The sequence below is a fragment of the Garra rufa genome, chromosome 1 (genome assembly GCF_049309525.1).
Source record: "Garra rufa chromosome 1, GarRuf1.0, whole genome shotgun sequence".
NCBI classification, from domain to species: Eukaryota; Metazoa; Chordata; class Actinopteri; order Cypriniformes; family Cyprinidae; genus Garra; species Garra rufa.
Genome location: NC_133361.1, coordinates 70,843,983 through 70,871,862, shown reverse-complemented (window position 1 = coordinate 70,871,862; position 27,880 = coordinate 70,843,983). Strand labels below are relative to the sequence as shown.

The following is a 27,880-nucleotide window of genomic DNA, read 5'->3' as shown; positions in this document are numbered from 1 at the left end:
CAAAAATCTCCTCGCAATTTAGCGTCCCCAATGTCTTGAGATCATGCTGACCGAGTTTGGTGACAATCGTATGGAAATCCTGGGAGGAGTACGTTAAATTCCAGAGCATGCGCTTTTTAAACAGCCCTAAATATCTCACTTCCTGTTGCGTTAAGAAAATGACATAGAGTACAAAAGTTGTTCAGCTCAATGAGTTCTATATGTGTACCGAGTTTCATATGTGTACGTTCAAGTATGTGTGCTATATGGCCCTAAAAATTCCAGGGGGCGCTGTAGAGTCCCCTTGCCACGCCCCGGTACCAGCCTCTGTGACGTCCTGATGGCCGCAGATTCCGACATGTGTGCAAATTTTCAAGAGTTTTTGAGCATGTTAAGACCCCCTTAAGTGCCCGGAAGGTTAACAAAAAATAAAAAAAAAAAAAATAAGAATCCTTAGGAAAACAAGAGGGCCTTCGCCCATTCTGGGCTCGGGCCCTAATAATAATAATAATAAACGAAGCAGATCCAATAGGGTCCTCACACCATCGGTGCTCGGGCCCTAATAATAATAATTAAAGCTGCAAGCAGCGATGAACGGGCCCTCGCACACGGGCTCACCGCCGACCGGTGGCTTTAGGAACACAGAAAATGGTGGGTAGTATGCTTTTTATACAGTAAAAATAGGAGAAATATGTCAAAGTCACTTAAATGTGCCAAATTTCCTGCTGCCAGCTGGTGGCGCTATGCCTATAACTGATTATTGGCATGTAGATGTGTTCAGGCCACCACTTTCATCAAACATATGAAGTTTGGTGCAGATTGACCTTGGTATGTTTGAGTTAGTGAAAGATATGATATATCCTGCTGCCAACAGGTGGCGCTATGATAATATCTGAATATTGGCCTTTAGGTGTCTTCAGGCCAGGACTCTTACCAAACCTGTGAAGTTTGAGGCAGATCAGACATTTTATGGCTGAGTTATAACAACTTCTATGTCCATGGCGAAACATCAAACTTTGTCACGCCGCCACAGACACGCCCTTTAACGAAAACTCAAGATCTTCGCAATTTAACATCTCTAAGGCCTCTAGATCAGACTGACCAAATATAATGTTGATATCATTAAATCTCTAGGAGGAGTTTGATACAAGTAATTTCCTGTTGCCAACAGGTGGCGCTGTGATTATAATAGAATATTGGCCTTCAGATGCGTTCAGGCCGGGACTCTTATCGAATATGTGAAGTTTGAGGCAAATCTGACATTTTTTGGCTGAGTTATAACAAGTTTTATATCCATAGCGGGACCTCGAAATTTGTCAGACCGCCACGGACACGCCCTTTACCGAAAACTCAAGATCTTCACAACTTAACATCACTAAGGCCTTTATATTAGACTGACCGATTTTGGTGTTGATCTGTATAAATCTTTAGGAGGAGTTTGTTGTAGAGTACAGCATGACACTTCCTTTTGCCTGCAAGTGGCGCTATGACTATAACTGAATATGGGCATGTAGATGTCTTCAGGTCAGGAGTGTTATCACACATGTGAAGTTTGGGGCAGATCGGACATTTTATGCCTAAGTTATAGCAACTTCCTTTTTCATGGCGAAACATCGAAATTTGCGAGGCCGTCACGGACACGCCCTCCGATGAAAACTCTAGATCTTCACAATTTAACGTCGCAAAGGGCTTTAGATTAGACTCACCAAATTTGGTGTTGATCGGAATAATTCTCTAGGAGGAGTTCGTTCAAGTATGACACCTGAAAATGGCAAAAATGACACAAATTTTGCTGAGAAAATTAATAATAACCGACTTCCTGTTGGGTTTCGGATTTTATCTCAAGAGGCTTTTTTGTAGGTATTGGTGTGTTACATGTGTGTACCGATTTTTGTGCATGTACGATAATCACAGCTGAATGCGCACACCGCGGAACGTGTAAAGGTGGCGCTATTGAGCCATTTTGCCACACCCACTTCTGCAACCCATATCAGACGTCCATTTTCGCCAGGTCTGATGTGTGTGCAAAGTTTTGTGAGTTTTCGGGTATGTTTAGGCCTTCAAAAATGCGATTCATTCCGGATAAGAATAATAATAATAATAATTAAAGCTGCAAGCAGCGATGAACGGGCCCTCGCACACGGGCTCACCGCCGACCGGTGGCTTTTGGAACACAGCTAATGGTGGGCAGTATGCATTTAACCCGGTAAAAATAGGAAAAATTATGTCAAAGTCACTTAAATGTGCCAAATTTCCTGCTGCCAGCTGGTGGCGCTATGCCTATAACTGACTATTGGCATGTAGATGTGTTCAGGCTGGCACTTTCATCAAACATATGAAGTTTGGTGCAGATTGACCTTGGTATGTTTGAGTTAGTGAAAGATATGATATATCCTGCTGCCAACAGGTGGCGCTATGATAATATCTGAATATTGGCCTTTTGGTGTCTTCAGGCCAGGACTCTTACAAAACCTGTGAAGTTTGAGGCAGATCGGACATTTTATGGCTGAGTTATAACAACTTCTATGTACATGGCGAAACATCAAACTTTGTGACGCCGCCACGGACACGCCCTTTAACGAAAACTCAAGATCTTCACAATTTAACATCTCTAAGGCCTCTAGATCAGACTGAGCAAATATAAAGTTGATATCATTAAATCTCTAGGAGGAGTTTGCTACAAGTCATTTCCTGTTGCCAACAGGTGGCGCTGTGATTATAATAGAATATTGGCCTTCAGATTTGTTCAGGCCAGGACTCTTATCGAATATGTGAAGTTTGAGGCAAATCGGACATTTTATGGCTGAGTTATAACAAGTTTTACATCTGTGGCGAGACCTCGAAATTTGTCAGGCCGCCACGGGCACGCCCTTCAACGAAAACTCAAGATCTTCGCAAATAAACATCACTAAAGCCTTTATATTAGACTGACCGATTTTGGTGTTGATCTGTATAAATCTCTAGGAGGAGTTTGTTGCAGAGTACAGCATGACACTTCCTGTTGCCAGCAGGTGGCGCTATGACTATAACTGAATATGGACATATAGATGTCATCAGGTCAGGAGTGTTATCACACATGTGAAGTTTGGGGCAGATCGGACATTTTATGCCTGAGTTATAACAACTTCCTTTTTCATGGCGAAGCATCGAAATTTGTCAGGCCGCCACGGACACGCCCTCTGATGAAAACTCTAGATCTTCACAATTTAACGTCACAAAGGGCTTTAGATTAGACTCTGCAAATTTGGCGTTGATCCGAATAAATCTCTAGGAGGAGTTCGTTCAAGTATGACGCCTGAAAATGGCAAAAATGACACAAAATTTGCTGAGAAAATTAATAATAACCGACTTCCTGTTGGGTTTCGGATTTTATCTCAAGAGGCTTTTTTGTAGGTATTGGTGTGTTACATATGTGTACCGATTTTTGTGCATGTACGATAATCACAGCTGAATGCGCACACCGCGGAACGTGTAAAGGTGGCGCTATTGAGCCATTTTGCCACACCCAATTCTGCAACCCATATCAGACGTCCATTTTCGCCAGGTTTGATGTGTGTGCAAAGTTTCATGAGTTTTCGGGTGTGTTTAGGCCCTCAAAAATGCGATTCATTCCGGAGAAGAAGAATAATAATAAGAAACGGAGCAGATCCAATAGGGTCCTCACACCATCGGTGCTCGGGCCCTAATAATAAACGGAGCAGATTCAATAGGGTCCTCACACCATCGGTGCTCGGGCCCTAATAATAAACGGAGCAGATTCAATAGGGTCCTCACACCATCGGTGCTCGGGCCCTAATAATAATAATCCTTAGAAAAACAATAGGGCCTTCGCCCTTTTGGGCTCGGGCCCTAATAATAATCCTTAGAAAAACAATAGGGCCTTCGCCCTTTTGGGCTCGGGCCCTAATAATAATAATCCTTAGAAAAACAATAGGGCCTTCGCCCTTTTGGGCTCGGGCCCTAATAATAATCCTTAGAAAAACAATAGGGCCTTCGCCCATTCTGGGCTCGGGCCCTAATAATAATAATCCTTAGAAAAACAATAGGGCCTTCGCCCTTTTGGGCTCGGGCCCTAATAACAGACTTATCATATAACACAGATTCTTTTCATTGATTAACATTCAAAACTTAGCTATTATCAATTAAAATTATATATTTAGAATAATATTAACAATAAATTTAGTTAAAACTCACCCATCTTGCAGTTCAGAACTTCACTGAAAATGAGCTGGCGAGTATAGAATGTGCGCGTCCGGTGTGCGATACCTCCAGCTGTCCTCGGCGCGACGCTGCGCTTCTCGTTCGGTGTGCGACCCCCTTTACGCTCCACAACAGAGCAGCTTCCGTACCAGACTGTGACACAGTTCGTAAGGATGCTTTCTATCGTGCAGCGATAGATGTTCACCAGGATGGCTGAGGACAGCTGGTTCTTCTTAAGTGTTCTCAAGAAGAAGAGGCACTGGTGAGCCTTCTTGACCAGGTTGGAGGTGTTGGTAGTCCAGGATAGGTCCTCTGAAATGTGGGTCCCCAGGAACTTAAAGGATGAAACAGACTCAACAGTCATCCCATTGATGTGGATGGGATCATGTGAGCCTCTTGGTTTTGGTGGTGTTAAGGAGCAGATTATTGTCTGTGCACCACGTGAACCACAGAACAACCCTGGCGTACACGGCTAACAGCCACTTAGGCTTAGGTAGGGCAGGTAAAAGGGGAGGCTCAGCAAATACAGGAGGCTGCACAAGGGAGGACCTTGTGAACGGTTCGCAGGCAGTCAGGTACTGCAGAACACGCTATGTCCATGCCTCACTGTGCTGTTCCATCAGCTTCTTGTACAGCTGAGTCACACTGTTGCCCAGTGTCCTCTCCCTCATCATCCTCAGCACCCGGTTGTCACATGAGTATCTAAGGAAACAATATAATCATGCAAATGCTTTGGTTGTTGAAAAAAAACACACAAATAAAAGTGCCTAATAATGAATGATTGTCATTATGAATTATCTGTATGTAAGCAAAGCTGGAAACTGACTGCGGTGGCCCATATCCAGCTGCCCTAAGATGTCCTCGGACCAGGCAGGATACTTCTTTTTGCAGCATTTGCACTCCAGATACTCAGTGGCAAGGTCATACCACCCGTCGATGTCCAAAACCTTGCGCACAGTGCGGTAAAGTCCTGCTGCTGTTAGTCTGTGCTTACCACAGTCTGGGCGAACACAGATAAGAGGAAATAACCACATCTTCAGCGGCATCCATAAGAAAAGGGGCCGACAGAAGAAGAGGTCTGGTGAGGCGATTGGCTGATTGTTAATTAAAGGGGGCTGAGGAGGATACCACCAAAGCTTCAGCTGGGACACTAGTTCTGGCTTGCCGGTTCATGGGTTGGCCTTAAATAGTGTGTTCCGGATCCACTCATTCTGGAAAGGTGGAAGATGATCTTTCCAGTGGCCTGGAAGCTCAGCTGGTGGCTGATGACATGGAGAATCTGGTGTTTTTGCTGTTTCTGCCAATGGAGAAGGACCGGCACAGGCCGGCACACCATAAATGCAGCCCACAAACAGCCTGCGAAGCAGTAATTTTGGAGGAGTGTTAATAATCGTTATGATTATATTTAGGCATAACAGTGAAGAAAATGGTACTAGTGTTAAGAAGGAGGCTTGGGCCTCCTTGCTCTGGTCCTCATAAACATCCTTCATGGACCGGACCTGGAAGTCACCAAACTCCACCATCAAGCAGCCCTGGTCTCCAGATGCTCGGGCTTCTGCTTGCATTTCCTGCTTCCTCTCATACTTCTCCACTTCTTCAGCCATCTCTCTGATATGAGAAATGTACTGTAGGAAGAGCTGTTTATTTTCTGACAGGGGGGTTGTCTGCGCTGTCTCTTTGGAAATGCTGAGCACCAAATACACTGTGTACCCCAGAGAGCTTTCCAGGAGCCATCTTAATCTCTGGCCCTGGTACTTCCCAAACTGAAGTTTGCAGTGAGCCAGTACTAAAAAGTGTTCACTGGGGTCTCCACCGTTTGTGCTGATAAAAGTACAGGCCTCTGCCAGCACCTCCTCCTTGGGTTTGGCCCTTCCCGACTCCGCATTTTCAAGGCGCTTCGCCTCCTCCGATGGCGCCATGAGGAGCCGGCTCGATGTTGCCGATTGGCGGCGAAAAAAGGGGTAAGCGTACATTTTCTGTAATGAAAATCAGAAAGACACTATTACCTCTAGCAAACTGAAAGATACATGTATGTTAAGTGTGTAATGATAATTTAACAAGCTACATGTAAACCATATTACTGTGGTAATAAACATGACCATAAACTGGCCTGAGTTTTCTACAGAAGACAGGAATCCCTGATATATCTCATATGTAAAGTCAAATATGAAGTCTGAAATTTCCTTCTAGTAATGATTCTAGGCTCGGAGGAGGTCACAAGTATTATTACCAAATATAAGTAATATAAGCAGAGCTGGGTAGTAACTGATCACATGTGATCTGAATAACATAATCAGAATCCAAATATTAAGTACCTGTATTTAGATAAAAAAAATATATATTTTAAAATACCCAGAATCAGACTACAGTTACTTTTTTATGTATTATGTGATTACATATTATTTACACACTGACATTAAATTATTCATAACTGATAGATTCTTCCTAATTCCTCTTTTTGATCCTTTAATTTTCTTTTCTAAAATTGCCTATTGCTTATATACATAAAAAAGTCTTCCAGTTTTGTGGACACTCACACAAAGACCAGTCACTGTGGAGACACAGCATTTGACCAAGGTTATTATCGTAAACGAAAACTGAAACTAAGACGAAAACTATTGGTTAAAAATCATTTTCGTAAACTGAAATAAAATTAAAAATTCATAATTTTTAAATAACTGAAAAACTAAAACTAAACGAAACTAGCAACAGCTATTAAAAAAATAACTAAAATAAAATAGTAATTGCCAAAAATAAATAATCGTTTTCGTAATTAATAAGCGTTCATCCACTATGGTAAATATGACGTGTCTGTTTAGTTTGGTTTGAACCAACAGGCTGCTTTATTTGTGCATCACCTGTAGATGGTGAATGATGCAATTGAGGCTGACAGCGAGATTAGTTAACTGATAGATAAAGAAGACGGACATGAATGATGGCTGCCGGTAGGAAACGACAGAGTCCTGTTTGGGACTACTTTGAATTCAATTTAGAAACTGGAAAAAGCAAATGCATTGTTATGTTCAACAACACAAACTGTGGTGTTGAAATTAAGGGGAAAAACCCCACAAACCTTAAAGTACATCTCCAAACCAACCATCGTGAAGAATACAAGTCGTTCATGGCAAAAGATTCAGAAAGGAAAACTTCTGATGATAAAGTCGGCGAGAGTGCTAGCTCTCAAATTCAACTTGGCAAGCAGCAGACTCTGACATCGTGCTCACAAAAAGCGGAGGTTTGGCCAACAAATTCACATGAATATAAGAAACGTGAAAACGCACTTGTAGATTTGTTTGTTGAGACTGGCATGTCTACTAGACTTTGTGATTCGGTAGCCTTCAAAACGTTTAATGCTGCTCTAGACCGAAGATTCATTACCCCCAACGCAGCACGAATTAATTCCTTGATTGCACTAAAAATGCAAACCGCAACTCAGCGTGTGAAAGAAATGCTGAGAGAGAGCCGCAAAGTCACTATATGTGTAGACGGATGGAGCAAGAAAGGTTTGACCGCTTCATTTTTGGGTATCTCTGCGTGCTTTTACCATTGGCCTTCGAACCAATCGCAGCATGCTTTGCTAAATTTGCATCGCATTTCTCATCCACATAATGGAGAAACAATAGCCAATTGCATGGAAAGCACCTTGAATGAATGGGATATTCCAGAGAGCAAGGTACTGCTCATTGTAACTGATAATGGCTCAAACATGATTAAAGCCGTTTAGCTTCTAAAAAAGAGAAACAGGGACAGCACAGAAGTGGCAGAGCATGGTACTTTGGATGACTTGGATACATCTGAATCAGACTCTGAGGATGAATGTGCTGCTGATGAGGATCAAGGTAAGTTTGTAACTTTTTTTTTTTAAACAACTTTTATTAACTTTATTGCTATATCATGACATTACAACTGTAAGGGGTAGAAAAGAACAGCATGTACAAAATATATGTTTACTATACTTTTGAGTGTGTACTATTGTCCTTTTGCATTATTGACACATTATTTTCCTGTTTAATGCTGTAAAACTGTTTGACACAATCTGTACTGTTAAATATGCTATATAAATAACAGTGACTTGACATGTACAGTATAGACCTTAAATGTGTTTAACTTTCTTTTATGACAGCCTTGACTGACCTTTTTCAAGATGGGGACTTGAAGTTTCAGCGCATGCCATGCATGGCACACACATTGCAACTTGCAGTTAAGGATGCACTGAAAGTTCCCAGCACAAGTACCATTCTCAGCAAGGCAAGGGCAATTGTTCATGCTGTACGGAAGTCTTCAGTGGCAAATGAACGAATGATTCAAAGGTAAGTTTTATAGTTTATATTTCACTTTCTTACACACAAACTTGCATATGTGGATTATGAGGACTCTCCATAGACCATATTTATTCTGCAATCACTGGGAAAACAGACCACTGTTAGAGATGACAAAATCCAGGTGGTATTGCAGTTACTAGTAATTACATTTGTAACATCAAAGTGTCCTCTCAAACCATGGTTGTCAAATCTTACACACAGACACACAACATTTAGCATGAATTTACATATCATTTTAAAGTTTAAAAAGTAAATATATACATTATTTTATTGATACAATAACTGATATGCATCTGATATAAAAGACTTCTACAACACTAGTTTGTAGAGCGGAAAATGATTTTTATATTAATTTTTTTAAAGGTGTGGATGAACACTTATCCGTGATTGCCCCACACGGTGGAATAGTTCGTTTGACATGATCAAACGACTGATTGAAACCAGACCTATCCTCAATGAAATCCTACAGGAGCTTGGGATTGACACTCTCCTGACCAGTGAATGGGCAAAGATAGAAAATCTCCTGAAAGTACTGGAACCATTTGCTACACACACCGATCAGCTTCAGACAGATAGCCAGTCCCTATCTGAAGTAGTGCCATCCCTGCTCAATCTGGAAGCACATCTGCAGGCAACAACAGTGGAAAAACAGACCGTTCAAGTGCTTCTTAGGTCGATGCGGCAGCGCTTTGCAGGCATACTTGATCCCACACATGAAAAGTTTGATCCGACAGCAGCTGCAGCATCTCTTATGGACCCATTGGTCTCCCTAGCTCTTACATCTCCAGAGATGCAGCATCTAAAGAGAGCAGCAGAGATGTTTGTCCTGGATCAAGCTTTAAGATACAACCAAACTTCAGCCACAATGGAATATGATGCATGTGAAATACCATCAACTTCTGGAGGCACCAACAAAGCCCTTCAGAAATACACGTTCCTCGCTACAAAGATCTTCAGTACTACTAACCAGGTGAATCCAGTTAATAATTCTGGCAGTGCAATGCATGAAATGCAAAAATACCAAGATGAAGTGAAGCACAACAACACTGGAGTCAAGCCACTACAGTACTGGCAAGGACGAAAAATTGTGTATCCAAAACTTGCCCCTGTTGCAATGGATTTGGTATGTGCCCCTGCATCTCAAGCCTTTGTAGAGAGAATATTTTCTGTTTGTGGACAGCTTTCTTCTGGACTGAGAAACAGAATGACCACCTCCCTGGAGCAAAGAGTCTTCTTAAAAGTTAACAGAAAATTCTGTAACTAAAATATAATCAGAAAATACCAATCATAATACATCTAATGAAAAAAGCACATTTGATGATTCTGAAGATTGTATTCTGGTTTGTTTGTGCTTGGGTAAAATCGAACACTTCACACACACACTTCACTTATTTGAAGAAAATGTAGTCTGTTCAAGTAATATTAAAAGTGCATATACACATTTAAAACTTTGGAAGATTGTGTTCTAGTCTGTTCTTGCTAAGGTAATATTGAACACTATAGACATACAAACACAATGCACAAACTGTTCATTACTTAATTTCACTTTACAGCAGGTTGTGTTTGTTGTAGCTGACTTTAAATGTTTACTGATATACCAGTGATAGTCTGTTACCAGTCTCTACCACTGATACTGTTATACTGTACATGTAAAAATGGGAACTAGACATTTTTTTTTACAAGATTTCATTGTTATGATGTATTCATCTATTTTTTTTCATGCTTTTCTTTTATACTTTTAAGATGCATTTGTTTGCTTCTTTGTTGTATCTTAAACCCTTATGTTATTTTTCTTATTCAGAGTTGAGCAGAGAGTAAAATGTCAACTGTGCAAACACTAAATGTTGCTGAAATAAATACCTTTCTTTAGTCTGCATACTGGACGTGTTCTGTTAACTGTGCCAAACTATAATTACTAAAACTAAAACTGAAACTAAATATATAAAAATAAAATAGAAATGTTTTCACAAAATAAAAACAAAACGAAAACTAAGAAAACCATTGATGAAACAAACTAAAACTAAACTAAAATTCATAGCAAATCTGAAAACGATATTAAAATAAAAACGAATTTAAAAATGCAAAACTATAATAACCTTGCATTTGACCACAGATTTACAAAAATCATTTCAGGTTTGCATAAAGTGTTTCAACATTGCGTCAACTACTGATAAACACATTCAATTTTTTTTTTAATTATCACGCTGTAGATTTTTTGACCACCTTTAACAAAGGCTTTTGTCTTTCAAACACATTATGCTGCGTTCACACCAAACGCGAATATGCGTCTAAATTCGTGCCTGCCGCGTCTAGTTATACGCGTGACCAATTTGTGTTCATTCACGCGTCAAGAGCAAAATCGACGCGCGTAAAAAACAAAAGTTTGAAGCGAAATTTACGCGCGTCAGAGGCGAAAGTTTCAAACCCCGTTGGCGGCCATCTTTTTACAAGATGTCTGTTGTTGATCGGTCATTTATCGAGAGAGTCACCGCTCTGTATTTGCTCTGGAGAGCAGAACAGCGGCATAGGGATCATCGTCGCCGTATTTAGGTCCACCAGACCCTTCGGAGGCGTTCGGCGAGTTCCAGGAGCTGCGCCTGGATGACGGCCGCTTTCAGCGGTACTTCCGCCTGTCCCGCGCCCAGTTCGATGACCTGCTGTCCCGCATCGGAGCGAGGGGATTTCAGGAGCGGTGGAACTTCCCTCTGTGCGTTGCAGCAGTATATGATGACAGAATTTTCATTTTAAAAGTGAACTACTCCTTTATGTCATTCCTCCTTTGATGTATAATAATTCTATAGGTCTGTGCTAGGGCTGCACGATATATCGAAAAAATATCGTTATCGCGATAACAGCAAATGCGATATTGGTATCGCAGAGAGTTGTGATAAATGACATTTAATTTATGTGCTAAACATTTGTGCGTTGCATGCAAAGGTTGTCCTTATTTGACCAAACAGATGGGCGCTTACTATCTTTACACCCGCCTCCCAAGTAGATGCTATAATGCTATTGGCTAGACTGGGCGAATAGGTGAACCTGGTGGCTCATAGCAGAGAATGAAAAATAAATACGGCAGGAGTATGAAGGGACAACATGATAGCAGCGCTGAACTTGTGCCTAAAAAGAACTGTAAGTCTGAAATATACATGGCTCACGGTCGCATATGCTCCCAAAATTGAATCCGCGCGACCTCAAATTATATTTGGGAGCATCTGTGCCACTGCAAGAAATTGTTGTGGTGCGACTTAGTTTCATTTCTTTACAAAACTTTCGCTAACCTAACTACTGCACAGACCGCTGTGAGCTGATGCAGGGACAGGTTTGACATTCTCTCCAACATTACATAACCATTTAAAATTAATATTTATATTATTATCTTTAATGAAGATTTGAGATATTAGCTGTCAATCACTTGACTGAACTAGGAACCGGACGTTTTTTTTCTCTCTCAACCGAGTTCCACTCACGCAGGGGCGTAATTTCCACTGCAGACACGCTTTTCAAAGTCCTGTTTGTGTCCTCCGACTTTCAAAAGGTTTTGTTAAAGTAATGTCTTGTATTGTAGAATGCACGAGCAGCGCCGCCGAGAGTTTCGCACAGTCGTTAAAACGAAAGCAAAAGTAGGCTAAAAGGCGCTCCCGCATTCAAAATCAATTTTAATACCCCACGTTTAGAGAGCGACTCCCCAATGTGCGCAAATTAGGCTACATAAAATATCTAGGCTGTTATTAGTATGTGGGCTGTAATAAGTTGTCTATAACTCTGAATCATACTTAAAAAATCTCTATTTTCACTTTGAATACTGAAAGAGTAGCCTACTTTGATTATGACTGCATAATAAAGAACTGTCATTTACTGTTTGTTATTAGATTGTTTAAAAATGCAGTGGTTGTCTCTAATTTAAATGGCTGTACCTATAATAGAGAAAATAAACATTTTGTTCATGTACTCATATTTTTATTCATTCTTGTCCCTTGCTCTGGGCATAAAATAAATATATAAAAAGGCTTTCAGAATCAGCCCATCTGATTTGCTTGGCAATCAGAATCAGCCATGAAGAATCAAGATCGGTGCATTATTAAAAAGAAATTGGGTGCTCCTCTTTTTTTTTTTTTTTGTTGTTGTTTTTTTGTCCTACCTTTTTGAAATTTAATAGTAAACTTTTTGTTTAATAGGTTTTTTTTAATTTAATTTTTGTGTAATAATATTTATTTTTTACAAAAAAAACGAAAAAAAAGGGAAATATTTTGTTTAAAAGATGCTCTTGAGTGTACATGTTACATGTAAATAAAAAAGTAATATCAGAATATCTGCCGAGGTTTTAAGACATTCAAAGTGTTTTAAAGTCTAAATTTTTGCAACTTCATTGACTTTTTTTTTGTAGGCTGAATTACATTTAATTCGGATGACAGATGAATATCTATTACCTGTTTATTTTAGTATGATCATTACATATATAAATGATTAAAAAAAATTGATAATAATAATAATAATAATCATCATTTAAAAAAGCTTTTCTTTAGGGAAATGTAATATCGCAAGAAATATCGTTATCGCAATATTCAACACCAATATCACATATCGCATATTTTCCCAATATCGTGCAGCCCTAGTCTGTGCCATTTCTTTGTTCAGGTTATTACTGTAAAATCTGTTATTTATTTTTGTTTTGATGATAAATGGAGCCAGCCTCCAAAAGTATTTAACCTGTCCTGTGATTTCTTTATTTTCCTCACACAACACTGTCCAGACACACTAAAGTATACACACTATTATAGTTATTATTGTTCTGTTATTATTGTGACACACTACACTATAATAATGTTTCATACAATTAAGATTTAGATATGGAATAAATAGCATTCAATACAAAATGAATATGTGTCATATATGTGATAAAACACTTGCTTTGTTGTGCATTAGAACCGCACTAGGCATTTAGTATTCATGTGATTCATATTTGAATGAGTGACTGCGGGCGGGTCTGCCGCCACAGCATCAAGCAGGCTCCTGATTGGTTAACGCAGCGCGAATTGACGCAGAAGATCAGATTTTTCAACTCGGGCGGCAGACGCGAATTCGCGTCAAACGCGTGATGCACAAAAAGCACAATTCGCGCGTAACGCGCCAGACGCTCAATTAAGAAAATCGATTGGTCAAAAGTAAGCCCCGGAGAGAAACGCGATTGGTCAAAAGTAAGCCACAGGAGAGAACGCGATTGGCTCGTGTGGGCTTACTTTGGCTCAATCGGTGGGATGCAGTAGGCGCAATGTCCATATTAGGGATTTATTAGAGAGCGCCCTCTGGCTTCGAGCATCAATGAAACTGCATGGGAGCATTCAAACTGCCTCATTTTGGATGTGAATACAATTTTGGGACATGCAAAGATTGTCTTTGAATTTAAATTTAGAATTATTTATAGTAGCTGACACAATACAAGCAGTACATTTTTTTTTTCTAGAATACAAAACAATGACTAATACAGTTGCACATTGATTAAAAATGACTCTCTTCTTCTATTTTTTTTTTTAAAATAAACATGCACAACATTTTAAAAAGCCAAACAAAGTTTGAAAAGAACTTCAAAAACTACAGATGAGCCAACCCAACATTGCCTGCCACAGTAACCTCAGTTAACCTCAGACAATGAGGATGATGGGCAGGGTGAGCCTTTTATTCTCAGCGACAATCAATAAATAAGAGGATCAAAGCTTTAAAATGGCATCTAAAGGAGTTGGAGGCCAGCCACACACAAAAAAAACAGCAGCTGGTCTCCAGTAAACCACAAAACCATTCAGTATTTGGTATGTATAAACTATTATGCATTACTTTATCTTACGTTCTTTTCCTTTCCTGGTGAAAAAAAAAAGCTAAAACCAGCTTAGGCTGGTTGGCTGGTATTAGCTGGTTTTAGCTGGTTTTAGCTGGTCGGCAGGCTGGTTTTAGAGGGGTTTTGGCCACTTTTCCAGCCTGGCCAGGCTGGTCTTAGCTGGTCAAGCTGGAAAACCACCAGCTTAAACCAGCCACTTCCAGCTAAAACCAGCTAATACCAGCCAACCAGCCTAGGCTGGTTTTAGCTGTTTTTTTTTTCAGCAGGGTTATGTTAACTTACCTTGCTGTTCTCATATTGCTTTACAGACAGAGTACTTGAGGTTTGGTTTGGTTTAATTTAATCTCCTATACAAATAGCTGTGGTGCAACAAGATCTTCAGCTGGAAGGAAATTTCCCTGGATCCTTAAGTATGCACAAGGCATACAGCAGTGACAAGGACAAAATCTTACTATGTGAGGATTTATGACACATTTATTCAGTGACAGAAGTTCAGGTGCAATATTAATGTCATGAAGAGACAACTAATATCTCATACATAATATCTCTAAATAATAGTTACTGATTTATCATGCAGCTCAAATCATTATGGGTAGAATTTTTCGTCAGTCTATTCTGATAAATCACACAGTTTCACTGATGATCCAGGAAAAACCCTAAACCCAGGATAAAGCGGCTGAGTGAATGTGGTCTGGACTGTGTGGATGAGGCTCATTGTGTCAGAGACGCTGTAGAAGGACAGAGTTCCTGCACTGTGATCCACATACACTCCTATTCTACTGGTAGTGGACTTTACAGGGAGACGAGTTTGTATGTTATTGTGTGTAAATGAGAAACCGGAGTAACCACAGAGTAACCTCCAGGACTGATCATTAGATCCAAACACACACTCATCACCCTCTCCCTTCCTGCCAATGCTCTTATATGACACTGAGATATACACACGATTTCCACTCCACTCAATCTCCCAGTAACAGCGTCCACACACACTCTCGTTACACAGCAGCTGATGATTAAATCCAACAAATCTGTCTGGATGATCTGGATACGACTGATTCCCAAATGTCACCAACTGTTCCCCAAATGTCACCTTTCTGTTCTCCTCAGATAGACTGAGTTCAGTGTTTGCTGTGTTTGGATCCAGTGTGAGAAAACAGGCATCTGAACACAAGAACAGAGACAGACAACAACAATCACTACAGTTGTGTGTGTGTGCGTGTGTGCGTGCGTGCGTGCGTGCGTGCGCACGTGTGTAGACATACATTTCTTCAGTCCTGATGTAATCCTGGATTCTCCTCCATGATCCACACTAGAAAACACACAGTCACATTTAGTCAGTCAACAAAATGTTTAGTTTAGTCAGATTTTTTGACAGACAGGTTTAATCTTGAATTATTCACGATGTCCATGAATTAAGAAATTGTTGATCACTTTTTATTTTATTGTTCCTTTGCATTAGGCTAATTAAAACGTGTTTAAATAATAATTAAATCATATTTTAAATACTAATACTATTAATAATAATTTTCACTCCTTTATTTCTGTTTTTTAGGCTATTCACAATTGAACTTAAATTCTAAAGTTCTGTTACGCTGCTTTGTACTGTTTTCATTTTGTACTGTGTTAAATTATACATGACACTGTTGCAATGTAGCTCCTTTGGCAATACAAATAGATACAAAAATATAACACAATAAGAATGCTAGATTTCTCATTTTACATCAAATCGTGCATGGAATAGGCTACATGCAAACCTGAAATAAAACTGTCCCAAGACTTCATGTAATCAGTTTTAGTTTACCATTTAGTTTTAATCATTTGCATTTTAACATCCATAGCCTACTAAAGCTATTAACTGAGATGTGAGTGTAATAATTATTAAAACAAATACAGAGATTTAAAAGATATATTATTTGCATAAGGTAAGTATTAATATAATCCTATAATCATTACAGGAAAAATGTTTAGAGGCCTTTTAAAGGTATACCAAACATATTCAGCAAACACTTTATTTATTATTTTTATGAATGCCAATGGCTACTATTTGGTTACTAACATTAAACATATCTTCTCTTTCTTCAATATATATTTTTTGTCTCCTTTGTTCAACAAAGTAATGAAACAAAGGTTTGGAATAACATGAGGGTAAGTAAATGATTTTCATTTTGGGGTGAACTATTCCTTTAAAGCACTCTCAGATAGTAAAAGTACTTTTAGTTTATTGCTTGTAATGTGTTTCGTTGTTTCCCTTTATTACTTTTTACTTGCTTGTATGTTTGGTTGGTTATATTTTTTTACATTATTTTGTTTTATCATTGATTTTTGGATTGGATAATTTGGATTGGATCTCTCTATATAAATAAGACTAAGATGTCTTCCAGTTGACTTGCCACATCACAGGCATATAAAATTGATAGAAAATATTATATCAGGCCCCCAGGTATGTCCACAACTTTGAATCTGGCCCTGTTTAAAAAAAAAGGTTTGTAATAATAAAACTAATAAAAATAATAGAACTTTCTGCCTGACATACTTCAGTTTGTCCAATGAGCAGTTTGGATCCCTCAGTTTTTCAGAGAGCAGTTTCACTCCTGAATCGCCTGGGTGATTGTAGCTCAGGTCCAGCTCTCTTAGGTGTGAGGGGTTTGATCTCAAAGCTGAAGACACATAGCCACAGCCTTTCTCTGTCACCATACACCCAGACAATCTACAAACACAGCAATAGTCCACATGGCATTAGTCTGAAATCAGATATCTCTTTTGCATATTTAAATCCTATTTCAGTCATTATTCCTATATGTGACCCTGGACCACAAAACCAGTCATAAGGTTAAATTTTACAAAACTGAGAATCAATAAATAAGCTTTCTATTGATGTATGGTTTGTTAGGATAGGACAATATTTGGCCGAGATACATCTATTTGAAAATCTGGAATCTAAGGTGCAAAAAAATCTAAATACTGAGAAAATCACCTTTAAAGTTGTCCAAATTAAGTTCTTAACAATGCATATTACTAATCAAAAATAAGATTTTGATAGGTTTACAGTAGGAATTTTACAAAAAAATCGTAACATGATCTTTACTTAATTTCCTAATGATTTTTGACATAAAAGAAAAATAAAAAATTTTGACCCATACAATGTATTTTTGGCTATTGCTACAAATATACCCCAGCCACTTGAGACTGATTTTGTGGTCCAGGGTCACATATGGTCATGTTTTAAAGGTGCCATAGAATGGAAAACTGTATTTACCTTGGCATAGTTAAATAGTAACATTTCAATACATGGACATGACATACCATGAGTCTCAAACACCACCATTTCCTCCTTCTTATATAAATCTGGTGTTTGCAAAAGACCACTGAAAATAGGTCAATTCCAACATAACACCGACTATTACGCAATAGTCCCGGGATTGTTAATAGTTACGCCCCCAACATTTGCATCGCCCAATCATCAGTAACGTCAGTACATCAGTAAAATAATGCAAGCCACTGAAGGGACATGGTTAGCTTAATGCTAGCGGTAGCCTGTTACATTGCAGAACATAAGATTTCATTTACCACATAAACAGAGAGATGTGTGCGCTGATGATGCCAAATGATGATGGCGAATGATTTACAGATTCTGAGTATCACTGACAAGCATCTGAACTTGTGTGGTAAGTACTTGTGTCTCTGCATTATAACATTACACAGAGCACATGCATCACAATAGTGAGTGTAAAATGTCGCCGATTGGACCTGTAAAACAGTTTCTGGAGACTTTTTGCCCTTTCCTATACCATATACCTTCTATGTAGATATCCAAGAACAATTTAAAATATTGTTTCAATGCATTCTATGGCACCTTTAAGGTTTAGGTTTGAGAAAGTTTAGCGAGTTTGCTTCCTGTCACTGTCCTATAAAAAAAGGCAAATCAAAATTCCAAAAATAAATCTATTAATCTAGATCTATTAATAAATCTAAATAAATACTTTTTTACCTATGCAAATATGTTAGAAATGATGCATTGTGATAAAAAAGCAAACTTGTAATCTGTACACTTTTTTAAATTGTTACTTTTATGTTGATAAACCGATGTGAATTTTATAATTAATATGATGGGAATGGAAATGGCTGTCCAGTGGAGTTTGTCACTGGTGTTGCCACTCAGTATACAGAAAAAATACAGACTTTTGACATCACTTTCTGTTTACATTTGTTTGACATAACTTTCTACTGTCCTACATGACTTTTTGTCTGATTACACTGTATTCAGCACAAACTTTGCTACAATAATACATAATCAGCATGTATGTACAAATTTGTATTTCTGAGAAAATAAGGTTTATGCATGATTAGTTTTTTGGTCACTGTAATAAGGCCATGAATCACATACAAAACAGTTGTTCACAAGACTTTTGAGAACTGAATGTGGTAGACAAGATATTAATATTAATTAAAATTTTGTAAGACGTGTTTTGTGTTAGAAAGGCCGTATGCGAAGAATGGACAATGTCCATGAATATTTAGTGAAAAAAAAAACAGCTTTCGTTTGTTTTTAAAAGGCTGGACAATTTCAAATGTACTCTGTAATGATGTAGCATGTCAATTCTATGTGGCATGTAGGACACTTTTGCTCTCTCTGTTTGTGAGAAACACAGAACACTCCACTTTTAGCTAAGCAATGGTGAATTGGGCCCTTAAACACTAGTTTATGGTAAATTTACTGATATTGATATGATGTTAATATTTGATATTCTTCATGCTGGTCTGCTGCACTCCATTATGCACCTACTGGTTATTTGTTTGGATGATAAAAACATTTAAAAATGTATTTTTTAAGCTAGTCTGCCTCAGCTGTCTAACAGCGCTTGTCAAGGTCAATTGGTGATTAGCATGGCCAATGAAAAAATCCAGAAAAATACTGAAAACACTTAATCATGAGCTACTTTCTTGTAAATTAACATAGTTCTGTGCTGTATTATTATATAAAATTACAAACATTTTACCACACAAACAATTTAATTTATTTATTTTATTTAACCTGTTTACCTCAGAATCTCCACCTGACAGTTTGGACTCTTCAGTCCATCAGAAAGAAGCTTCACTGCAGAATCCTTCAGGTCATTGTTATTCAGGTCTAGCTCTTTCAGGACAGAGTTTGAGGATTGTAGAGCTGAAGACAAACTTTCACAGGACTGAGCACTGAGATTACATTCACACAGCCTGTGTAAAGGACAAAACAAACAACTATATTGAAAAAAAAGAGCAAATGCCCTAACTTTTTTATTTTAAAAGTTGGTTTCAGTAATTTGGTTCTTCATAAAACACCCTAAATGGCACTGCAGGGAAGAAGAGTAAATACAATTGCAGCAAGTTTGTATTAATTTAAATAAAACAAATAAAGTTTCCAAGAGGGTCCAAAGACGAAGAAAAAAAAAACACAACAAAAGAGCTAACAGACATGTACCATGAACTGAAGAAACCAAGAAGTATAAATAAACAAGATAATGAAGAACTAAACTAGACACATGAGACAAACTAATAAGTAATTATGAAAGTTTAAAGCATGTGTGTAAACACAACAAGTGTATTGGGTGAAGACAGTCTATGACGTCATTACTGGAGCACCAAGAGTACGTCATCAGCTTTTCTTTTCTTTTTTGTCTTCAGGAGCTGCTTGTTTGTATACATGTGTAACATAACCCTGAATGTGCTCATGGCATTGCATTGATTGTAATCTTTGTTCTTCCATTATGAAAATTAACCATGGATTTATTATAGTAAAAGTGTAGTAATGTTTTTTTGGCAAATTGATTACCATTTGTGTAACTAAAATTTTACTATAAATGCCATGGTTAAACTATGGTTAGTGTGGCAAAGCCATGGTTAATTTGTTGTTACAATGGTTTAACTATAGTTACTATGTTTTTTTTTTGTTTTTTTATTTGTATTAAAACCATGGTTAATTTTCGTAAGGGTTGCTCTGTTCTTGCCAGATGATGAGATAATAATAATAATAATAATAATCTTTATCATCTAGTAATTAGGATGGCTAGTTAAATAAAAGTGCAGATGTTTCATGCATGTTGCATTTTCAAATCCAGAGAGACACTGCAAAAATTGGATCATGAGTCGCTTGCATGTAAATTAACATACACTTTACAGTTTGATAAATACTGAATATTAAGTAAATTTATTTGTCTTAAAACTATTTACCTCAGAATCTCCAGCTGACAGTTTTGATTCTTCAGTCCATCAGAAAGAAGCTTGACTCCTGAATTCTTCAGGTCATTGTTACTCAGGTCCAGCTCTTTTAGGACAGAATTTGAGGACTGTAAAACTGATGATAAACTCCCATATGACTGAGAACTGAGATTACATCCACATAACCTGTTTGAACAAAACAAACTGTATTGAAAACAAGTGAATGGCCTTCCTTTAGATTTTAAATGTATGTTTTAGTCATTCAATTCTTTATAGCAATGCATTTGTACAGCAATGTATTTATTTAAATTAACAAAGAAGATTGTCTTTCTGTCACTGGTTTTAAAGAAGTGCTTGATTACTTATGCATGCTGGTGCATTTTTGCCAAGATACATTCACCTGGTTGTTGTGAAGTGTCTACAAAAATAAAGCATTGCCAATCAAGGCATTGTTGTATTTGACTCTTCAAAACAAAAATTTGGCTCAATTTCTAAATGCCCAGATGATCATCATGGTTGAAAAGTGCACGGTCATACTCTAGCTTCTCAGCATCTTCCAGAGTGGACGTCCAATGACCACCAACATATTCAATTATCTGGAAGATTTGCATGTCAGCTTCACAGCCAATAAGGAGTTTCAGTATGAAGCATGCACACAGTACTTTGAGAACCTCAAACTCCTAATGGCTAATAATGCTGCCTTCACGTGTTATCGAAAATTTCCTATTTCTGAAATTTCGGTCAAATAGCCTGTAAGTACACTACTTTAGTAACAAGATGAAGGGATGTAGTTTGGTTGTCCTCTCCACCATGTTTGAACTTTATGACCCACCCAACTCGGAAACTCTAGTATCAAAATTATTTCTGAATTTCCCAGTAGTAAATACGACCTGAGAGGCATTCACATCTAATTTCCGATTAGGAAACTTGTATTTATGATAATTCCAATAGCATGTAAAGGCAGCATAAGACTTCAATTCTTGACACAGTCAGCCAGGCATATGCAGAAGATAAACTCAACAAGTACATGCCAGATGGGCAAACAGCTATATACTTTCTTCAGGAGGTCAAGGTGTTTGAACCTTGTAACACTGTGAAATGGCCTTGTAACACATTGTCATCCATGAATGCAATTTAGCCATGTGCCACAAAATGAACTAACGTGATCTAACTTGCGTTGAACTTTACTTGGCAAATCTAGGGCCAGCGCAACTCAGAGTGGATTTGGATGTGTTCTGGAAAGACAAAACCCACCTAACTGCTACTCAAAACTAGCCAAATTTTTTTGGGTTGGTTCCCCTGGTACAGTTCACATTCCAGGGGCTAAATATAACATTACTGGGGTCACTTCAACCCGCGGCAAAGTATCCTAATTCTGTGGGAAAACTGCGGACTTGGCAACACTGCTGTATTGAGTACCTTGGCCAAATAATACAAAGATGCTGTCTCAAACTCCACAGATGCTGAAAGAAACACCAGCATCTACAAGCTGGTCAACTACTAACCAAAATCTCAGAGCCTTGGTTTTCTTGTACCACAACCAATGACTCTTCAGTGGAGTTTCTGAGAGAGGAAACCGAGGATGATTCAGATGATTTTGATCTTATTTGAGCTGTAGTTTAACACACATTTTATACACTTATGTGGAAGTAACAAATATAATGTTGGTTTTCACATATCGTGTATCAGTTGTGTGGAGATGATGCATAGTTGACATTCTTGAGAATGAATGAATTACTTGCAAATGTTGATTTTTTGTTATTCTAATTAATAATTGTTTGTAATTAATCCATTGTTTGCACATTTAACTGTTTTGTACATTTAAATTTTATGTGGCGTTACATATGAAGTAAAGTGTTGAAAATATATTTTTTATATTTTTAAGTTATTATCAATGTTCTCTTTTTAAGAATTACAGAGCCCAGTGGTTTTTAAAGTGCCCCTATTATGCCATGTTTAAGGTAGTTAATATTGTTGTAATAGTCTCTTAAAACAGGTTTACATGTATGCAAGTTCAAAAAACACTTTAGTTTTCTCAAAAATTAGATTTAATTTTACCCCGTTTCTAAATGATTCGTAAACGACTCGTGTGAAGCAGTTCGAAGAATCAGTCTCTCTAAACCCCTCCTTTCAGTGAGCCCTCACCGCTGTGATTGGTCAGATGGTGCAGTCCTTTTGGATTGGTCTACCGCTTCAGCGCAAAACGAAACGCCCATTGGCATAACTGAATGACAGCTGTGGAGACCTGTTAATGCATAGAAAAGATAGCCTCGATTTTACCCTATCAATTCGAGCCGGAGTCTGACGATGAAACGGTTGAAGTGGCACATCGACAAGAAACTGTTTTGCAAGCACGACTGGAGCAGGACGTTTCTCAGTGGGTGTCATATTATAACTGTGGAAAGTGCTTGCAATTTGCTTTTGTAAGCGAACCGGGCACACTTCTACGTTGTGAACTTCAACACTGTAACGTACAACCCATAACACTGCGTTAAGCCATCGTTTATCATTATCATTACTTAAACTAATAAGGCAGACAGACAGTCAAGCTGCATCAATCACAATTTTTAGACTACATTGCACTCACAGCTGAACAACAGAACTACAGAAACGCAAGTTAGCCGCTTACCAAGACATGTGCGGGGTTGTTACACACCATAACGTACACAAAGACGTATTTTGAACGATCGCTAGAAAATACAATCATCATTTATTAATCATACTTACAGGTAGAAGTTCAGAGGAGCAAGCCGGTCCAAATAAACTGGGCACTGATCCATTTTTTAAAACCAAGCGTTTGGTGAATCTCGCGTTGTAACGTTACTCCCCAAGATTGGAAAAACAGTCATCAGTAAAATGACGCGAACACAACACAAGATTGGCATTGGACTGCTGAGGTGTTGAAAAAATTAATGTTAACCACTCATTCTTGGTAGTTTCATCTTTCGGAAGGGCATATAAAACAAATTCACTCTCACAGCGCAGGGCGTCTTCTTGACATGATGTAACGTTAATCCACGTGAAAATGGTAGGCCTACTGTTTGTGGGCGGGCAAGTTGTTCGCGAAATTGAACGTGGGCGGACATTACGCAAATGTGTAGTTCGTGACGTGTGGCCGTTACAGAAAAAAGATTCGAATTGCTGACGACTCGTTTAGGCGAATGTGAGCCGACTCTTTTTTTTGTTAGACAAAAACTTCATTTATAGTGCACTGTCGGCGTCTCAACTTTGCAGATAGTTTATGTTCACATACAGCTACTTGACACACTACATGAAATATCATAATTGAAAAGGCATAATAGGGGCACTTTAAGGTCAGAAAAATAATAAAAATGTTAGAAGAATGTTCGCAAACGCAAGTACTGACACAAATTTTTGAGAAAAGATGCCACAAAATCAGTCGTTTTAGGCCGCAAAAATCTGAAAAAGTCCTGGAAACTCTTGAAGGGATTGTTGCACAGGCCACACAAAAACCTCGTCTGCTCACTGCCAGAAATGTGATTCTGTGAGATTTTTTTTATTTTTAAAAACTACATGCTAAAATTATAAATGTGATTGATTTTAGTATGACTTACCGAACTGATCTAGATTCTTTAACCACAGGTAACAAATACTGAAGAACTTCAACTGTTGTATGTCCTCTTCCAAGAAATTGTTTTAAATCAAAAACATCCATCCTCTGCTCCGATGTCAGCAACACATAAACCAGAGCTGACCACTGTGAAGAGGAGAGTTTGGTCTCTCTTATTTTTCCAGATTTCAGATAATCTTGGATCTCCAGCATCAGTGAATCATCACCCAGCTCATTCAGACAGTAGAACAGATTGATGGATTTCTCAGGAGAGTGATTCTTCCTGATCTTCTGTTTGATGTACTCAACTGTTTCCCCTTTAATGTAGGAGCAGCTTCCTGTCTGTGTCAGTAAATTTTGTAAGAGAGTCTGATTGGACTCCACTGAGAGACCCAGAAAGAAACGCAAGAAAAGGTCTAGATGTCCATTCTTATTCTGTAAAGCCTCATTCACAGCTCTCTGATGCAGCTCGGATAATGAACTGCATTTCTTCTTGTTAAAAATCTTAGACAACAGACTTTGCTTGGTTTGGTCAAAAACATTGATGTTGCTTACTGTAAAGGCGAGGTGCACATATAGAGCTGCTAGATGTTCCTGAAGGCTCAGATGCACAAAGCAGAAGACTGTGCCCTGATAAAAGCCCAACTCCTCTTTGAAGATCTGAGTGCACAATCCTGAGTACACTGATGCTTCTGTCACATCAATGCCACACTCTCTCAGGTCTTCCTCATAGAAGATCAGGTTGCCTTTCACAAGCTGCTGGAAGGCCAGTTTCCCAAGTTTTACAATCATTTCTTCATCCTCCAATTTCTTCTCATAGTCCTTCTCATGTTTGATGTTGGTCTGAAGGATCAGGAAGTGTGTGTACATTTGAGTGAGAGTCTTGGGAATCTCTCCACTCTCTGCTCGACTCAACATCTTCTCTAGAACAGCGGCTGAGATCCAGCAAAACACTGGGATGTGGCACATGATGTAGAGGCTCCTGGATGACTTCAGGTGTGAGATGATCCTGTTGGCCAGACTCTGATCACTGATTCTCTTCCTGAAGTATTCCTCCTTCTGTGGCTCATTGAATCCTCGTACCTCTGTCACTCGATGGACACACTCAGAGGGGATGAGATCAGCTGCTGCTGGTCTGGAGGTGATCCAGATGAGAGCAGAGGGAAGTAGATTACCAACAATGAGGTTCATCAGCAGAATGTCCACTGAGGCTGATTTAGATACATTACACAGTTTCACTTTGCTCTTAAAGTCCAGAGACAGGCGACACTCGTCCAGACCATCAAAGATGAACAACACTTCATACTGACCACTGGACATTTCAATTTCTTTTGTTTTGGGGAAAAAGAAATTAAGAAGACCTAAAAGACTGAGTTTTTTACCCTTCATCAAGTTGATTTCTCTGAAAGGAAGTGGAAATATGAGATGGACGTCCTGATTCTCTTTCCCTTCAGCCCAGTCCAGGATGAACTTCTGCACAGAGACTGTTTTTCCAATGCCAGCGACTCCCTTTGTCAGCACAGTTCTGATGGCTTTGTCTTGTCCGGGTAAAGGTCTAAAGATGTCATTGCATTTGATGGCTGTGTCCTCTGTTCCAGCTCTCCTGGATTGTGTCTCAATCTGTCTCACCTCATGCTCATTATTGATCTCTTCATTCTCACTCTCTGTGATGTAGAGCTCTGTGTAGATCTCATTCAGCAGTGTTGGGTTTCCCTGCATCGCATTTCCCTCATACAGACACTCAAACTTCTTCATCAGATTTGATCTAAACATCTTGAGGACTTCATGGCTGTAAAATAAAAAGTTAACAAGCGCAATGAATTGTGTATTCCATTTTATATCTTCAATGAGAAGATTCATACAGAAATGTTATACCTGAGAACTGGCCGTGTATCTCTACTTTTTAAATGTAATGGTTGAAGCACAGGCACGTCACTCTTCATAGACACACAGCTGGACTCTGCTTTTGATCTCTTCTGCTGAACTGGACTAAAACAGAGAGATTTTTAATTATTGTATGTAACAAATCAGCTATGCGTTTATTATTATCATCAAATTCATGCCCTGTATGTATACATAATTGTGAACTAAACATTAAACCTGGGACCAGGCTGTGAAACTTCATTTAATGGCTCAAACATAGAGGCAGCACTCTTCATAGACACACAGCTGGGCTCTCGTTCTGATCTCTTCTGCAGAACTGGACTAAAACAGAAAGAAATTTAAGTAAATTGTTTAAATTACTGTATGTAACAAATCAGCTATTCGTTTATTATTATCAAATTCATTTTTAAGAGCACTTTATAACCATTTCATGCCCTGGTGAAAAAAAACAGCTAACACCAGCCTAAGCTGGTTGGCTGGTTTTAGCTGGTCAGCAGGCTAGATTTAGAGGGGTTTTGGACACTTTTCCAGGCTTGCTAGGCTGGGAAACCACCAGCTAAAACCAGCTACTTCCAGCTTAAACTAGCTAAGACCAGCCAACCAGGCTAGGCTGATTTTAGCTGTTTTTTTTTTTTCAACAAGGTGTATACAAACATTGTGAACTGAATGTCAAACCTGGGACCAGGCTGTGAAACTCCACTTTTAAACTTTACTGGCTCAAACATAGAGGCAGCGCTCTTCATAGACACACAGCTGGGCTCTCGTTCTGATCTCTTCTGCTGAACTGGACTAAAACAGAAAGAGATTTAAGTAAATTGTTTAAATTACTGTATGTGACAAATCAGCTATTTGTTTATTATTATCAAATTCATTTTAAAGAGCACTTTATAATCATTTTTATGCACTGTATGTATACATAAATTGTGAACTGAATGTCAAACCTGGGACCAGGCTGTGAAACTCCACTTTTAAACTTTACTGGCTCAAACATAGAAGCAGCACTCTTTATAGACACACAGCTGGGCTCTTGTTCTGATCTCTTCTGAGGAACTGGACTAAAACAGAACAGAATTATGATGAGAATCATAATAATCACATCTTTTACAAAGTCTTTATTTTGTTTTGGGGGTGCTCTAGAACATGCTCTCATGCTTGGTGGTTTGAAAAAGTGCATTATTTTTCACATAATTTACATTTTTACAATAGCTTTCTCCCCAGGCTGGCACAAATGGCTTGATTTTTTCCGGGTTTGATGAAGGTCTGCCTTCCGAAAACTAAATGTGTTGTGATTGGTTAACAGTCCCACTGCATTTCGGTTGGCGCACAGCTTAGACGGCATTTCAGTCAGTTTCTGCCACACCCCTTCCTAAAGCAGCAAGTCCTGTGTACAACTGTGCAACCTACTTTAAAGTGATTCTTACATTTTAAATATGGATATTTTTCTTGCAAAAACACATCGGTTTGCTACAGGAGGCTTTTACTGACCCCTTCGGAGTCATGTGAGGCACTTTTTATTATGGATCCATGCACTTTATTGGACTTGTTTTGGACTGATGGAGAGAAACACCGGTCTATGCCGTTCTAAACCTTGGGAGTACCAGGATGTGTCTCGACCCTCTATACCACACATCAACAAAACGGCTCTACACGGCTAACGGAGCAGTTTGTGCCCACTTTAGTAAATGCTTGCGTTTATACGAGCCGTTCGTTGTAGTTCTTGAAAAGGGATTTTTAAGTGGACTTTGAGATTTGTAACTTTGTAGATGTTTTTTCATGCCCAAACATACACACCACACAATGACTAAAATTTAAAAAGTGAAAAAGCATTATGGGACTCTTTAATGTGTTACTCAAAGTACCTCCATCCTGGAAAATAATCTTCATTTAACGATCTCT

General features: G+C 38.6%; 1 protein-coding gene across 1 annotated transcript in view; it reads right to left on the bottom strand.

The window, feature by feature from the left end:
• Positions 1-14,944: 14,944 nt before the first annotated feature.
• The window catches only part of LOC141319470 (NACHT, LRR and PYD domains-containing protein 3-like), a 14,192-nt gene continuing 1,256 nt past the window's right edge, over positions 14,945-27,880 (bottom strand). Inside the window, exons 2-11 of the mRNA XM_073833255.1 lie at positions 26,926-27,039; positions 26,660-26,773; positions 26,201-26,305; positions 25,976-26,089; positions 24,105-25,889; positions 20,542-20,715; positions 19,375-19,548; positions 16,868-17,041; positions 15,597-15,643; positions 14,945-15,495 (exon numbers count right to left, since the gene is read on the bottom strand). Of these exons, the coding sequence (XP_073689356.1) occupies positions 14,945-15,495; positions 15,597-15,643; positions 16,868-17,041; positions 19,375-19,548; positions 20,542-20,715; positions 24,105-25,889; positions 25,976-26,089; positions 26,201-26,305; positions 26,660-26,773; positions 26,926-27,039 (3,352 nt within the window). The remainder of the gene's footprint in view (positions 15,496-15,596; positions 15,644-16,867; positions 17,042-19,374; positions 19,549-20,541; positions 20,716-24,104; positions 25,890-25,975; positions 26,090-26,200; positions 26,306-26,659; positions 26,774-26,925; positions 27,040-27,880) is intronic.